The 16,885-nt window shown below is 36.0% G+C and overlaps 1 protein-coding gene across 1 annotated transcript in view; it reads left to right on the plus strand.

Annotated features, from left to right (window-relative positions):
* Positions 1–16,885, plus strand: part of RSPO3 (R-spondin 3) — a 73,980-nt gene that overhangs the window by 15,992 nt on the left and 41,103 nt on the right. Inside the window, exons 2-3 of the mRNA XM_090280642.1 lie at positions 14,612–14,803; positions 16,088–16,234. Coding sequence (XP_090136768.1) covers positions 14,612–14,803; positions 16,088–16,234 — 339 coding nt within the window. The remainder of the gene's footprint in view (positions 1–14,611; positions 14,804–16,087; positions 16,235–16,885) is intronic.

Raw genomic sequence — 16,885 nt, forward strand, 5'->3', positions numbered from 1 at the left:
TAAATTAAAACTATTAGATACTCTTTATAAGCTGTATAACATTTTTTTAAAGGTTTGTTTAAATAGAGTTAGAAATTAATTGGTTTACAAGTGAGCCTAACGCACACCCAGATTCTTCTTTGGAAAACAAGGATACTAGACAGCATGGAGATCAAGCAGGAAGGTGGAAGGAAGATAAACTGAAAACACTGAAATTTATTGGGCCTCCCAGTATTTTCTTGTCTGAAAATTTATGGCAAATGAACAGGGGTCATCATTTAGCGTGACATTTGTGACAATCATAGGAAGCATGTTATGCGCACTCTAAACGTAGTTGCCATTGTTAGGTAAAGCTTGTAATGGAGTAGCATAGTTTGGCTGAGCGAATTTCCATTTTCAACACATTGACTCATTTCTATAGTTGAACTTTCACACTAGTTCATTAAGTGGAATTACTTTTACCGAACAAACATTAAAATATTTTATGTTTAAAAATAGTGCATTTTTGTCTATCTCTCAGATCTTTTATGATAAACCCTTGACTGCTACATGGAACATACAACTCGATCTACTTAAAGCACTAGATTGGCAAACACATATCAACAAGTCATTTGAATTTCTTATGTAAGTCTGTTGATGACGATTCCTAACATCAATTGATAGCTTTACAGATGTCAGTTGTCAGACTTCAGAGTCTTGAAAATAACATGATCCAGTTCTTTTTAGTATGTTATAACTAACTTGTGAAGGGTTTTGAGTAAAGAAAGGTAACTATCAGGTATTTTTTTGTGTGTTATCTCATGTAATTCTTACAACTATCTCATGACTCACTGGTAAATATTTTATAAAAAAAGAAACTGAGGTTCAAAACAACTGAGGAACAGACAAAGTGACATAGCCAGAAATGGTAGAACTAAGTGTACACCCAGATCTTCTTACCTAAAGCACAGCTTTGCCCATTCCATCCTGCTTCTCAGTATGTTTGTTATCAAAGGATGCCAGAGGAAGTTTAATGATGGAGAGTTCTCTTTCTGCAGCTCAGAGTGAGCTAATATTGACTCCTTGGACAGAAGTGTTACTTGGAAGTGCAGTGAGAAACCTTTGAACTGTTTTTAAAACAGTAGCCTGATATGATCATAACTGTTATTCTTAAAAGATTACTCTAATTGCTAAACGGTAGCAGTAGTCATGATAGGAAATGAGAAGTTGGACGCTCTGTTAATTAAGCATGTAGAATTCATAGGGAAGGGTGATTGGAGATGGAGGTGGGAAGGGCTTCCAATTTCTGGCTTTAATAACTGGATGGTGCCATTTAGTGAAATAGAAAATGTTAGAGAAAGAACATGTGTGGATTAGGTGCACAACATGTTTTAATAGTTAGGAAGATTTTTGGGAATAATTCATACAGCATAATCCCCTCACGTTACTTCAGAGGAAAAAGAGAGGCCAGGGAAGTCACTTGATGGAAGCCACTTTACAGTGGAGTAGAACAGAAACAACTGCTATGGCCATTCTGTAACACCGAATACCACAGAGCAGATGAATGGTTCAAGGACTGACATTCCAGAGGGTGATCTGTGGATTTTCTGGCAATCTGTTTTCTTATTTAATTAATGATCATTTCAAAGAGAATTTCTGTTTAGTGGATGAAGATTTATTTCCCAGTCTCTTTATTTCCTTACTCCATGCAATTCAAATCTTAACAAGTTACTATAACCTATTACCCTGTTTTACCATGATTCATGATGAAGTACAATTTTTAAAAAAGTTACAGATACTCTTACCAATACAAATGTCACATTTCTCATTAAATGAGTTTTTAGTCTATTCTTGGGAATGGTTAGGTTCAAATCAGGCCCTGAGTTGTAAAGTATCATTATGCCTGTTATTAACAATAACACATTATCATACTTTTATAAGGCTTATTTGATTTTTCAATACCCTTGTGAAATGGAAAGAACAGGTTTTACCATTCTCATTTTACAGATAAAGCTCAAAGACATTAAATGACTTGTATAGTATCACAAAGCTAGTAAGTGGCAGAACTCAGCCTCAAATTTTTTATTGGAGATATTTGTTTTGTTTTAGTAGAAGTCCATGGCCTTTCCTGCATTGCCACAGTCCCATTTATCTCCTGGGAAGTTCCTACTATTAGTATAATTTCTTTGGGTTTGACATTAAAGGCATGTAAAGTAGGGGAAATCTTTGTTCAGAGGAGGTTATTCTCACTGGCTGATAAGGTGAATTGGTGAATTGGTCCTTTCTCATTTGAACACTTATGTGTGAGCCCATCACAGGGAGAAAGAGATAAGAGGGATAGGGTACCAGATAAGCTATTTTTAAAACTGAGCAAAAATGCTTACAAATCTAAGAATAAACTTTTAAGTCCAGCCCTGGCTGCTGTGGCTTGGTTGGTTGGAGCATCATCCCATAACTGAAGGGTTGCAGGCTAGATTCCCAGTCAGGGCATGTGCCTGAGTTACAGTCAAATCCTCGGTCCAGGCACTATGGGAGGCAACCGGTTGATATTTTTCTAACATATTGATGTTTCTCTTTCTCACTCCCTCTCTCTAAATGCAATGAAAAAAATGTCCACAGGTGAAGTTAAAAAAAATTAAGTCCATGTCTCTCCTAATAGTCCTTATAAACCAAAAATAACTTTAAAAAAAAAAAGACCCATAATGATATATTATTTTGTAAAACTATTAAGAAAAAGAACTTTCCCACTTTGTTATTTCATTGTCTATAATCATTATTTTTGAATTAAGATCCTGAAATAAGCTCCCTAATTAAAATTGATCAGGAGCCTTTTGGTGATGCAGAGTGTCCAACACAACATGCTTGTTATGGTTGTGACGGAAAATGAGCCATGTTGAATCTTTTTGTAACAAAAGGTTTGGGCTCTGTAATATCAATGTAGAAAGGGACCACAGGAAAATTTGTCTTATCCTGTGGGGAAGATGGAAAATCAGAGGAATTACTGTCAGGTGTCTGCTCCTACTTTAGACAATTTTCACGACTAATTTTCCAGGCCCTGTCTCCACAATGACTCCTGAGCCAGAACTCAATATCAGGGATTGATTTCAAACACTGGAAAACATGATGGGATATTGTTGCTTTAAGAAATTAAATTTAGCTCCTGCATTATAGCTCTGTGTGGTTTTGGAAGACCTGGATTCTATACCTAAACTGGCGTACGCTCAGGTGTGATGGCTGAAGTGCTGAGTTGAAAGCATCCCCTCAACTTTGTTTTCTGAACTCCTGTAACTCATGAACAACGTACCCTCAAATTCCATAATCTTTCAAAACAGCCATGTTTCGTTGTTATCTTCACAGTAAACTTCTTAAGCTGCTTCTTATACTTTGTCTTAGTTTTTCCTCCCATCTTTCTCTCCATCAGTTTTACATTTTAGTCAAACCAAACCAACCAAACAAACAAAAAACCCCAAACCTGAAGAGAGCCACTAATGCTAGGTAATCCTAGTAAAGGCACCAAACCTCATAAGCCTCAGTTTGGGTTTTGGGGTTTTTTGAGGGGGTTGTTTTTTCAATAAAATGAAGGGATTTATTTGTTCTTTATGATTTATTATGAACCTGTTAATGTGTCCAGTCCTGGGCTATGTGTCTGGGATACAAAGGGGAAATAGGACACATCCAAGCTCCCAGTACTTCAAAATAATCACTTTTACCTGCTTTTCTTCCTCCCTTAGTTAACTTTCTCCTAGGGTGATATCTGAATCCCCTTTTCCCCATTAATTACATTATTTTGCACCCGGTCTCCCAAGTTACTCCTTTGCCCATTTAAAATTGATTGTCGAATCCTGTTCACTCTTCCTTGCAAATAACTTTAAAATCGATGCCACCATCCCCTATTCCATCAAGGCTCTTCCTATTCAGCTAACAACAATGTCTGGTATAGAACATCACATCCAATTGACTCTCTCAACTTTTAGTGTCTCCTCCATTGATTCTTATCTCCACCATCAGATCTTAAAACCAAATTAGATCATGTCACTGATTTGTCAGTAAATAGTTCCTCCAAACTGCATATAAGGTTAACTTCAAATCCCCATCCATATTCCTCTTATTTTTCAAAATTCAGCTCAAATGTCAGGTCTTCCAAGTGTTTCCAGGTGGTTAGTTGTCCCCTTTCTGCCAAAGTCTTGTACATAATATTTACCACACTGCCTTTATTTTGTTCATGATCTCTCACCATATTTTGAACTCCTAGGTCTTAAACGCCTTTCTTGTAGCACTAAGCATCATTGTATACACTGTCTTAAAAAAAAATAAAGATAATGTATTGGGTGTGCTCTATGGTAGTAGAACTTCATGAAAGACAGGTTTATGTTCAATATGGGGAGATGTTTTAAGATGTTCAATATAAGAAGATGCTGTCAAATAATTATATTGGCTACCCCACATGCCATAATACTTGTTTTACTAGACATGATTAAAGAGACTGTTCTGGGGAAGATGTTTGAACTAAATCCTTCTAAAGCTCCAAAGGTTTATGACTCTATCAGCTGGAAGCTAATTGACCGAATGGACCTCAGTGTTCTCACCTGAAATGTAAGAGGAAAGGAAGAGCTCTAAGATTTCTTTAAATTCCAGAGTCATCATCACCATTCTCCCAGAGCTTCTTTATGTTTTACATAACCACCCTTGATCATAACATTCACTCTCTTTCCTCCCTGCCATATGTCTAAGTTATTCTTTAATTTTAAGTCTCATAACTGTCCCTAAAACTGCCCTCTGTAGTCTTCACGTACCTCAACCATCAGTAATTGCTCCTGCCTGTTCATTTCTGTTGCACTAAATTTTTAGTTTATATACTCATGTTTGTGGCCCTTAAAATATTAAAAAGACTATTTTACTAACTGTATTGTAGGCATCTTAATTAGAGGCCATGTTTTGTCTTTCAGTCCCTAGAGGAGCATTTCCAGTAATCACTGAATAAATATTTGTAAAGATGGCAATGATGGGATACAGTGTGGTGCTTACATCACCTGCCTCACATTCACCTGGGGTTACTTTTTTATAAATGTAGCTAACATTATTAAAAAGTACTCCAGGTTATTTTTACACACAGTAAAGTTTTGGAACCACTGGTACAGACCTTCAGGTTCTATATACCATTTGGTGTCATTTCTATAGAATGTCTTACCATGTCAGTCTGTTCAAGCAGGTTCCTGTCTTCGGAGTAGAATGCCGGAGGACTTCTTGCCAGGATGTTGTGTGAGACTACCACCAATACTCATTAAGATCTGTGTCTGTGGTCCTTAAGAAGTAACCCCTCCCTATGACTATTAGTGAGTCCCTGGTTCCCTGAAGTTCCCCAGATCCCTTGTGTTAGAAAGAAGCATCAGCATCTGCCCTCTCTTCAGCCTCCTTGCACAGAAGTTTCTGAGAGAGTTATTATTTACTAAAGCATCCATCTATCTCCAATGAGTGGAAATGGCGTAAGGTACTTCTTGAGTAAAACAAAATGTCTTATGCCTACTAATTTGTAACAAGGGCCTGCATGAGTGCTAAGGTGCTTCACGTGGTCTCGCTTAATTCCCCTCCCCACCCCAGTATCTATTAAGTAGATATTCCCATTTTACAGATAAGGAAGCATAGGCTCAACGAGGTTAGCAACTTCTGTCTAAATAAATAATCCAACTGTGAACTCTGAAATACAGATTATTGGTTTTATTCCTCTTCGGACGCTCACAAACAAGCACAGTGTCTGGATGTTGCGTAATGTAATTGTTTAAATGAATAGCTAAATGAAGAGGTAAATTTTGGTTTTCCAGCTAGTAAATATCAGAACTCTGTATGAGTCCAGTGCCAGTTCTCCACCACCCAGTCCCTGTGCTCCTCTGGGAAGTGTGCAGAGCCCATTTCTGAATAAGGTGGCGATTCAGTGAGTGTGCACTTAAGTTCAAAAATGCATCAGTCACACAAAAGTGCATGTCAGCACCTCCTGTTCTCTCAGCAGTTTTGTGAATCTAGTAGAAAAATCCACTTATTTTTCAGCTCATGATTTTAGATGTGACATATAAAGCTGGACTTATTTAATGGTATACTCACTATTTGCACATCTTCCTGTGCCTGTTAAAATACCACAAGTCCCTTGCCTGCTGTTTGCTTATGCTAAGACTTCAGCCATCAGATATTCTACTTTAGCATGCTATGTGGCAAGAAGATCCAAGTTTATTCATAATATAACAAAGTAGAGTTTGTTTTTAGCACAAACTGACGTTTGTTTCATTCAAGAATGCGAACTTAGTAGTTATGGAATCACACCCATGCAGATTCATTACCATTAAACTATCACATTTTCTGTTTATGTTGATTTCTAATTAATTCTCTCTTTAAAAAAAATGGAATGGCTCTCTCAGCCAGACCAGAGCACATAATGATTCCCACTGTTGGATGAACACTGTTGGATCTGTCTCATGAAAAACGCTGTTATTACCACCCACTAACTCATCAACAGGTCCTGGCTCTCTACAGAATCTGGGTCTCCGTCACGCCGATCCACACCCTCTTGTCCTCTATTCACCTCCATTTGGGAACATGGCCACTTGGAGAAGGGGAAGCTTTTCCTCCCTTAGCAACAGCTGGAGATGCTGATTCAGTACCTTACATTTTATACCCATAGCAGTGTGCTTTAACTTATGATAGAATTTCTACTTGTGGTTAAGAAAAACAAAACAAAACACTATGTTTGGTTCTACAAATGCTTTTTGTTACAGTTTCAGCTGCAGAATCAACTGTAGCTGTCTGGTAGGTCACAGGAAAACTGATATGATTTTCAATACTTTTGAAGAATCGACTTTGGAATTAGCCGTTAGGTTATTAACTCATTTACTGGGGAAAGAGAACATAATTTTGAGATTTTAAAAGGAAGGTTATGTTAGAAGTGAAACTATAGTGTTGTTGTTCTAAACTATTTAGACTATGTCAATATGCATCTCCAATGGCAAGAATTCTGAAAAAAATACAAAAAAAGATTGTATACAATATTGCAAAGTGTTTTACTTTTTATTCTCTTTATTCATTCTTACAACATCTTCTATATTTCATAATTTTCCTGTTTCTCCTCATCACTGCCACCACCACCACTATCTCTACACACGCTACAGTAACAGAGAATGAGAATTTGGAACCCCCAAACAAACTAAAACTACTGTTAGAAAAAGATGGGAGGAACAAAGTAGAAATGAAATGTTCCCAAGAGCAAAGAACATGAAGATCAAGGCACAGTTTCTTCAAAGATTGTAATCGGAATGTAAAATCCCAAGTTGTGGCTAGTTAGAACATTCTCCTCTAATATAAAAATTAATAAGAGAACATGTTTTCATGGGATACAAGATGCTGGTTCTGTTCCATGACCCATAAATTTAACAAAAATTTTAATGAATAAATAAATCAGGCAAAAAAAATGTATTCTTGCCCTTCCTTCTGATACTTACTTAGCAATGCAAAATCTAAATGCACTTCATATGGAATCACAGCTATTTACGTGGTGCATGCGGGTCAATAGGATCTGGCTCTAACCTCCTTCTCTAACTCCATCTCATCCCACTCACAGCACTGCGGCCTCCTTGCTTCCCCTTGTGCTGCTCCTCATGCCCAGTTCTACCCCAAAGCCTTAAAATGTTTGCACTTCCTGATGTTCCACCTAGAATACTCTTTCTAGGTGTTCATGGCTGACTCCTTCATATTTGTGTGGTCTCAGCTAAAGGGTAACCTTCTCAAAGGAGCCTTCCCTGACCACCATATCTAAAGTATCTCCCTAGAGCTGCACTCTGCCTTATCCACCTGTTTATTTCCTTCACAACACTCAACAATGTTGAATCAATTATTTGTTTACTTGCTTATTACTGGTTAATGACATAAGGAAAAGAACAGGATGTCTTTTTCAGACCTAAATTTCTGCACCTTGAGTAGTATTGGGCACATAGTGGGTTATCATAAATTTTTATTGAAAACATTAGTCGTAGTTTTCACAATGTATATACTATGCCCACTTTCATTTCTAGCCCTGATACTATGGCCTGTGGACAGACAAAGCATAGCTATCACCCACCAAGTTGGCATCTAGCTACCAAATAGTCATCCTATCTTAGATTTCAGGAATTCTATATCTGCCATCATTTGCTAGCCATTTTCTTAATATTTTGAGCTGGCTTGATTTTAGTGGAAAGTCTAGCTAATTGCTACCTAATGTTAGGTCTGTTTCACTGCTGTGGTTTTATTTAAAGTATTTATAGGATATAAATATTAGACTCCCTTCAGGAAATTATTATTCAGTAAGAGAAAGAGAGAGATTTTCCAAGTTCTGAAAGAAATAGTTTCCATTAAAAACAGTATGTTTCCCCACATAATAATGATGGAGCCCTAACTAGGCTGTATTCAGCAAATAGTGAATGCATTCCTCTCTGAGACAGGAGTTTTGTGAAACCATTGGTGTGGGCACAGACTTTCAGAGTATTCAAGGTTGATTCACTGAAACAAAAGATGTAACAGACTCTATTATCCTAACTGCTTCAGGTCAATTAATGTCTGGCTCTTGACTTTGATAAAAAACCAAATACAATGTGTGTAAATGTCTTATGTCTTATTATGTGTATATACATACTATATAAACATAGCATAGGTGAATTTTAATTCATAAAATGATTAAACATACATTAAAACATTTAAACCATCAGAAGATACACAGTATGTCAAAAATAGCAAAATTTATATATATATGTGTGTGCATATAAAAATATGTGGCTTTCAACAAATTATTAGCTACAAATAATAATGAAGAAATACGATATATCTTTGTTCATCCAGATATTATTGTTTGATAATGTAAAGAAGTGTTGTATGACAATAAGCAATTATATTCATTCAAAAAGCTTTTGATATTTTGCTATCTATACCTAACACTCCCAAATTGCCCAAATGGCTGTGGAGATCTAGCCATTATCATTTCTGCTTGACATTTTAACTTATGAACGAATAAGAAACATTGACTCTCAATGTTTTCTGAGGTTGTTGCAATAGAATTTGAAAGAGAATGCCAAATTTTAATGTTAGACTTTGCTTAAAGTGAATATTGCCAAACATTCCAGAGGAATCATGAAACATTTCTTTCTATAATCATAACATTACCTTAAACTTAAAAATGATTCTATAACAATCAAGTCCCAAAGTATGACAGAAATGTGCTCTCCTAACTTATGCAAGAGAAAAAGTCTATATTTTCTGTAGGTGAATGGCTAAGTGGAATAAACAGTACCTAGAAAAGCTTTTGTTGTTTTATTTCGAAAGGCTTATTTCATAATTAAGCATCCTCAAAGGTTATGTGGTTTGAAGCTTGATTTTTTTTACCAAATATTCATAGGCACAGCCCACTTAAAACTGATTCTTTAGTCTTCAGAGACTTTCTGTTAAGTATTTACTGCTTTCATATCTTTATTATTTAAAAAATATAAATAAATAGCTTATTATTAGAATTTATTCCCTTCATCCATTAAATAATCAAAAATTCTTTATTGAAAACCTATTTAATGAGCAGCTGCCCTATGTGGAAGTTGGGAATTATCAAGAACACACTGAAGAAATTATCAAAACAAACCAGACTTCTGCCTTCAAGATGCTTTCAGTCAATGTGAATGTTTTTATAAAAGCTGAAGACATGGAAGAAAGAACAGATGTTAAAATAACTTTGATTATAGAATTTCATTGGTCTCTTCTCCCTACCCTGCCTCTTAAGACTACTGCATAGAGACTAGCAGGCAGTGAATGTTGTGAAGACAAGAATGCTTTAGAGTGAATCTGTGTTTGGTTTGGTTTGGTTCCTAAAAAGGTAGCTTTTATCAAACTTGTAAATTTATTGGTTTTGATTATCTGAATTATAAAATCAACAGCTTAATTTTATATATTTAGCAGGTCTTTAAACATAGTCAAACCTGTTTTATAAGCCTGAAGTCTATTAAATTTCATATTTTTGGAAATGCTCTAGCTACCAATAAATGGCCATCAGAGGTAACTGGCAGTGTGCAACAACAGAGCTCCTCCACATAGCGGTTTATAACAGATGTCAGCACATTTGCACTTGGGCTCTAGAAGAGGATTCCAACCAAGCAAATTCTGGAAGCCTTCACTTCAGTTGTTACAGAAACAGAACTTAGATTCCAGTGTTGCGATTAGTGGCATATCATAAAAAATGAAATTAACTACCTAAATATTGTATATTTACTAAATGGTCTAATACCATTTAAAACTGTGTGTTCTGGATGTTTTGTCAAAAAAACTTGAATTAACACTCATGACAATAGCCTTTAGGAACTCTTGCATTAGTTACGCATCACAATATTATTAAATAAAGAAATAGTAGAAAGTCTTGTTTAACAGCTAAATGGTAATAATGAAGTCACTTAGAATATCAAAAGTTCACACACTGAAAATTTATTGTTTACTGTTAATATATACTCTTTTCATATTTAACCTTTATATATAAGTTTTAAAAATACTTTCCTCTTTCCCAGTTTTGAGGAAAGACATCCTAATCTTACCATGCATTTGACACATTTGATATCAGAAGGTCCCAATTTAAAGTTTCAGTGAATTCTGCTCATTTTTCCCTTATAATAACCCACATTACACTTCTAAAATTTATTTACATATACATAGATTGGTATGAGATATCAAAGATCTAGGTTCTAATTTTTTATCTAAAGTTACTATTTGTTCAGTGGTTTACAACATTTCTGTGAGTTCTAGTTTAGGGCTTCAAAATAAATAATTGTTATAGCTCCTACCATTACTAACAGCAGTTACTACAGTTAATTTAGCTGTCTTTGAAAGCAAAAGTGGTACCAAAATATGAAGTAATATTTAAATCAGATGATAATATATCTTCTTTTCTTACTAAATGTCTGTTATTTTGGGGCTCTGTTTTCTTGATATTCTTCTGTACCTCCCCCCTCAAGATGTCTTCTCTAATTACATACCTACCACCAAGGCTAACGTGTACATCTCTAGCAATCATCACACTATAAAGCTTTATCTATTAAGCATTGCTTTCTAGATAACATATAAAATCTGAAAAATCAACTATCCCAAGCCGTGTTTATATTTTTGGACCTTTTTGTTCTAGGCACCTTGCTCCAAACCTCCAACAGAAGGCTTTCACTCCCCTAACCAGCCCTCTCCTTCCTATTCACTAGTTGGAACTCAAACCACACTTTCTCAAATCCTCTTTCTTATTCAGTCCACATTCTGTTGGTCACATATTTAATTGATTTCAACCTCCTAAATATCCTTGGAATACGCATCCCTTCCTCACCACATTACATTGTCCCTGCTCTATTTTAAGGTATCATCAGTCTTTTACTTCATCACTTTAATCTTCTAGTTTCCATACACCATGCTATATGGGAAAATCACCTTTCCAGTGCAAATGTGATCATATCATTCACCAGATTGAAATCCCCTATATCTACACAATAATTTCCTTGGCCCACAAAGGGTTTCAAAATCTAGATCTACCCTGCGCTTCCAATCTCCTTGACATTCCTCATGCTTCCGTTAACCACTACTTAAGCATCAGTTGCATTGAACTCATGCCAGCCTCCTTCTTGATGTGGTAGTTGTGGTGTTCCCTCCCCTAAACCTGCCATGGCCACTTCCATCCTGATAACTTCAGCTCATTTTCTAAAGTCAAGTACAGACGTTAGATAGTCTATGAAACATCCCCATCAACAACACCTCCATTGATTATATAAAATAATAGTACAAAGACATTGTTTGAAAAAGGGATTCAGAAATACAAAATGGAGTCATTGTTACAATGGGACAAAGAAGAAACATGACAAAGTTAAATTCTATTTTCTGTCTAAGAACCATAAGATTTTAAGGCTGAAAGGGTTGTTACAGTCAATTCAAACCAAAGTTTTCTGTGGTTTCCATATAAAAAGTAAAAACTCTTGCCTTAAGATGAAGTTTGGGAAATGTGTGTCCAATTGTGTAATACTGACTGTATAATTTGAGTGATTGTTATACAGCTATCAAGAAAGTAATTATGCCACTCAACTGTAAAAAAAAAATTTATAATCTTAGAATGTGAACTCCGTAGTCTCAATTCTTCTTACTTCCTACAATGTAATACTTAAACCTTCCTGAAGAAATAAAGTTTGCCTTCAAATCTGTACCTGGCCATATTCAATAGTCCCAGGTCAAGAAAAAACAGACAAACAAGAATTTCACAAACAAGAATTTCTTTGCCAGTTAAGACAATTTTGTCTTTACTTTTTCAAAAGGGTATTTTGTTAAAAACTTTTGTCTAAAAAGAAAATATCTTTTAAAAAAACAAGCAAAAAGAGTGATGGTAGCACAGTCTGTGAGTTGACTGTGATACATTTCATTAGAAAGTTTTAAAGAGGGGATTGGGCTCCCTCAGAATTTTGGTGCAAATTGTTACCAATTGTGGGACCTACATAGCTCTCTCTCCTGGAGAAGTTTCCAAACATCAAAACTCAATTGTTAAAATGAAACTTATTTTAACACACATTGGTTTTTGAGGCTCTGAACATGTGAGTCATGTTTATTTTCATAGCTGATTTCTTGAAAGTTATGTCATAATTGACAAACGTTTCAAGGTGCTCAGAAGTATATTGTGCTTCCTTTGAGCAGCTGCATTTCAGAGATAGGGTCAGACTGGTGTGGACCAGGCCAATCCATCTTCATTTAAGCTCCAAGTCAATTAGTGCCCTGGGTTTGGAATGATTTTCTTTCAAACTGAAGCCCACTTTTCCATAGAGTTTTATAAAAAAAAGTTTCACGGGTTTTATTTTCTTTTTTTCTTTTTCATCTATACCTCTAGTTTCTTAAAATGGGTCAGTTAGAATCAGAACACATGGAGCTCTCTTCACTCCTTTCCTTTTTAGGGTCTTTTCCCGCTTAAAATATGTACACATTTTCTGTAAATCTCCAATGCTGAGTTACTGGCATGAAAAATTACCCTGTTACTTGGAAAGCAGTCTTCACTTACAAGTCCCCCTGGTCCTATAATGTCTAAACCTCCTGTGCCACTTTATATGTCTGCCCCACCCCACAGAGGAGCATGTACAGGAAAAGCAGACTTCCCTTCCCCCACCCATTTCCTCAGTTTATTTACAAAACGTCTTGGAATGAGAATGAGCTGCTTGTGGTTCCTGTGGCCGATTCAGGGATGGTTTCCCCCAGGCAAAGGATGCTGGTCAACTGAGTGACCTCTCTGTACTAACCCGTGCACCCTGTGGTAAGGCTGATTGAGCTTATGGGTACCCCTTGTAAGTATGCCTGGTGGGATTTGTGTTTGTGGTAAAGAACCTAGCAATAATCAGACATCACTGTGAAACAGACTAATGGTGGCAAGGTCCATCAGAACCTATCCCTCCCACCACCAACACAAAAAGTCAGAAATACACTGGGATGCATTTACACATTTCTGTATCACCCTTTGCTTCTCATAAGGGTCAGAATGTTTCCCTTCTGGACTCCTGAAAGGACAATAAAGCTATTAATACTGTATTGAGATCAAGTATACATTAGGAGAATAAATCATCCCAAATACCAGCTACATAAGATTGACCCTAGTTAGTAGTGATTTTCCATCAGCTCATACATAGGTGTCAATAACCAGTCAGTTGTAAGAAGGTTTAGAGTTGTGAAGATTTCAAGTAGACATAATTCTTCCAAATGTTGGCTTATGTTGGTTCAAACTTGCTAATGAATAGTCTTAGCATGCAAATCAATGACTCTTGGAAATCTTGGAGTTCTCAGGAGTATGTGTAGAAGTAGTCCTTAGTGTGGACTGGTCATGTCCTCACCAAATACATATTTCACTTGATTAAATGGAAGAAGAGAGCACAAAACTATAAGACTTCTCTCCCAATGGATAAAATGTTGAACATAACTTATTCTAAATGCTCACATAAGATCCATACAGAAATACTGGTAAGCTAAATATCCTATTTTCACCATTATATCAGCTTTCCTGAAGTATTTCTTCTCACACAACTTTGCTGTTTATCTCAGGAAAGCATTGGTGGGTGGGTGCCGAATAGCTACATAGTTTCAGAATCAATTAGCATTGGATCAAAGAGTCAGATTGTGTCCTCTAACAGACCATAGTTGAAAAAAGATATCCTAGAACACAGTGTCCTTACTCAAGTTAAGCCCCAGTCTATGTTGTCATCCTTGCTTGAAGAAATGAGAGATGTGTTTATCATCCACCACATACGAAAAGCAAAACTAATGTGTATTGATTTCAGTGAATGAGCACAAAATTACTGCCTCCAATCTGCCAGAGTGCTAGTTCAATGTGGATATTTTCATATGTATAGCCTATAAAGAGTTTGAGACAATATATTATATTTCAAATGCTCAAGTTTTAAGAACTTTTAAATTAGAAATGATGTATGTATATATTAAAAGGAAATATCAGATCACAAAAAAAGGGGGGGAAATCTCAACTCATTCACCCATTACGACCATATTGAAAATTAACGAAATGAAATGTATATCCTGCCCGGAGAATGTTATTGAACTTCTATATTTACAATTTAACGTTTGTTTTTGTCTTTCTACATGTGTCCCCCAGTGCATCCTAACGTCAGTCAAGGCTGCCAGGGAGGCTGTGCAACGTGTTCGGATTACAATGGATGTTTGTCATGTAAGCCCAGACTATTTTTTGTTCTGGAAAGAATTGGCATGAAGCAGATTGGAGTGTGTCTCTCTTCATGTCCAAGTGGATATTATGGAACTCGATATCCAGATATAAATAAGTGTACAAGTAAGTGCCTACACAAAATTATGTTTTTATCTCATCCTTGGGGACTTTCCAGATTTGAAATGCCTCTAGAATATTTGTGATATTCAATGTTAAGTAAATGATAATATTTACTTAATAATTAGACTAAACCTTGCTTGGACTTTACCCTCAGAGAAGGAAAATTGTCACCACTTACAAAATACACTCACATTTTTTGTGTTCTCTTTTCTTTTCTATTATATCATTCCTGGGTATTATTCATTGAACCTATAGAAAAATAATACAAGCATCAATGCCATCTGAGTTCCCATTGTTTACAATCTAAGTATTTAATGACAATCAATTTAGCTATTTTCACTTCAAGAAAGATTCCAGTATAGACACTGAAACACTTATCTTTTGGAAGTGAATATTGGAAATAATGTTATATCACCTCTCGTCTGCACGCTAAAATTTACTCTCCACACTGTAGACTGAGTAACCTTTTAAAATGCAGATTAGGAAACATCACTCTTTCATCCTACACCCCATATAGCCCTGCTTACCTCTCCAAACTCATCTTCCTTTCACCAGTAATTTTTCATATTTTTTCCCTAGTTTTTGTTGTTGTTGTTGTTGTTTTTTTTCAGGGCATTTATTACTCTGAAATCAGACTGTCTGGTTTTAAAAACAAATCTGCTCTAGTTACACAACCTTGTTGTGTCTCAGTTTTCAGACTTGTAAAGTGGGAATCATAGTAGGGCCCACCTCACTGGGTAATTGTAAGGTTTAAATGACTTCATATAGCAAAATTCTTGTTGCAGTGTCTGACTTATAGTATCACCATGTAAGAGCCAACATTTTTGTGTGTGTCTCCCCTCCTTGAATATAAGCTTTGTGAAGTCTGGGCCTTGTTTCTTTTATGTGCACTGCTGTCAATCAATACCTAGAATAGTGATTGGTACACAATGAGCAATCAAATATTTGTTGAAAGAATAAATAGATCTCATTAAAGTTGTGCTGAAACATTTTCACTATTATTTAACATAAATAGATATTTGATTATAAACATTCTTGGTAACAAATTTAGTGCCAAAGAATTTTTCATAAGGCAAACAGTACAATTCTAAAATCAGTGGCTGATGTACATCAACTAAATGACTGATGGGGAATCCTTAATTTAGTTTGCCAAAATAATTTTGAACCCTAACTGTTTGTTTGACATTAGAAGTTACATGTGCCCATGTTGTAAGTATACAGAACTGGATCAACAATAGTCAAGTGAAGATAATGAAAAATCATTTCTCACATTTTTTTCTCTTTCAGAATGCAAAGCTGACTGTGATACCTGTTTCAACAAAAATTTCTGCACAAAGTGTAAAAGTGGATTTTACTTACACCTTGGAAAGTGCCTTGACAATTGCCCAGAAGGGTTGGAAGCCAACAATCACACCATGGAGTGCGTCAGTATTGGTGAGGAGGAACACTAACATTGCAAAGGATGAAAAACACCTCAACTGATAATTCAGTATCCATAGCAGTGTTTCTCAAAGTAGTATCTCACAAGAGCCTAAGGGACAGTTCCTAAGAGGCTTTCTCCATCCTTGCATCTCTGATGTTCTTGCAGCTTTATCCAGTGTGTGTTAGAATACAGTTCACACCTGGTGGCAGCTCCATTATTTCTTAGGGACTGTTAATAATTATTTCAACTATTCTTATCAGTATAGATTTATTTTGTATCATTCTTTAAGAATTTTTACTTATAATAATTTATATTTATGTGTGTGTGTGTGTGTGTGTGTGTGTGTGTGTGTGTGTGTATTTCTACCTTAGGTCAAAAACTTCACAAAACACCTAGATCTAATCTCATTCAGTGACCAAAGTTATTTTCCAAGGAGAGAAAAAACATGCCCAGAGGGTAGATCAAATACCTAGAGAACTGGAGCTGATATAGTTAAAATTCTTACTTTTTACTTTGACGCGGCTTTGCTGAAATGACCTGCTATGCAGATATTGAGAAACAAGGAGAGATTTTTTGGACTTACTCACACTGACAGAGGACACAGTCCCAGGGTCTGATTAATTGCAGGCTGAGTTTTCAGGAGGGGAGGTCCCTCAGACAAG

This window comes from Furipterus horrens, unplaced genomic scaffold, assembly GCF_987537825.1.
Source record: "Furipterus horrens unplaced genomic scaffold, mFurHor1.1.pri manual_scaffold_6, whole genome shotgun sequence".
Classification (NCBI taxonomy): domain Eukaryota; kingdom Metazoa; phylum Chordata; class Mammalia; order Chiroptera; family Furipteridae; genus Furipterus; species Furipterus horrens.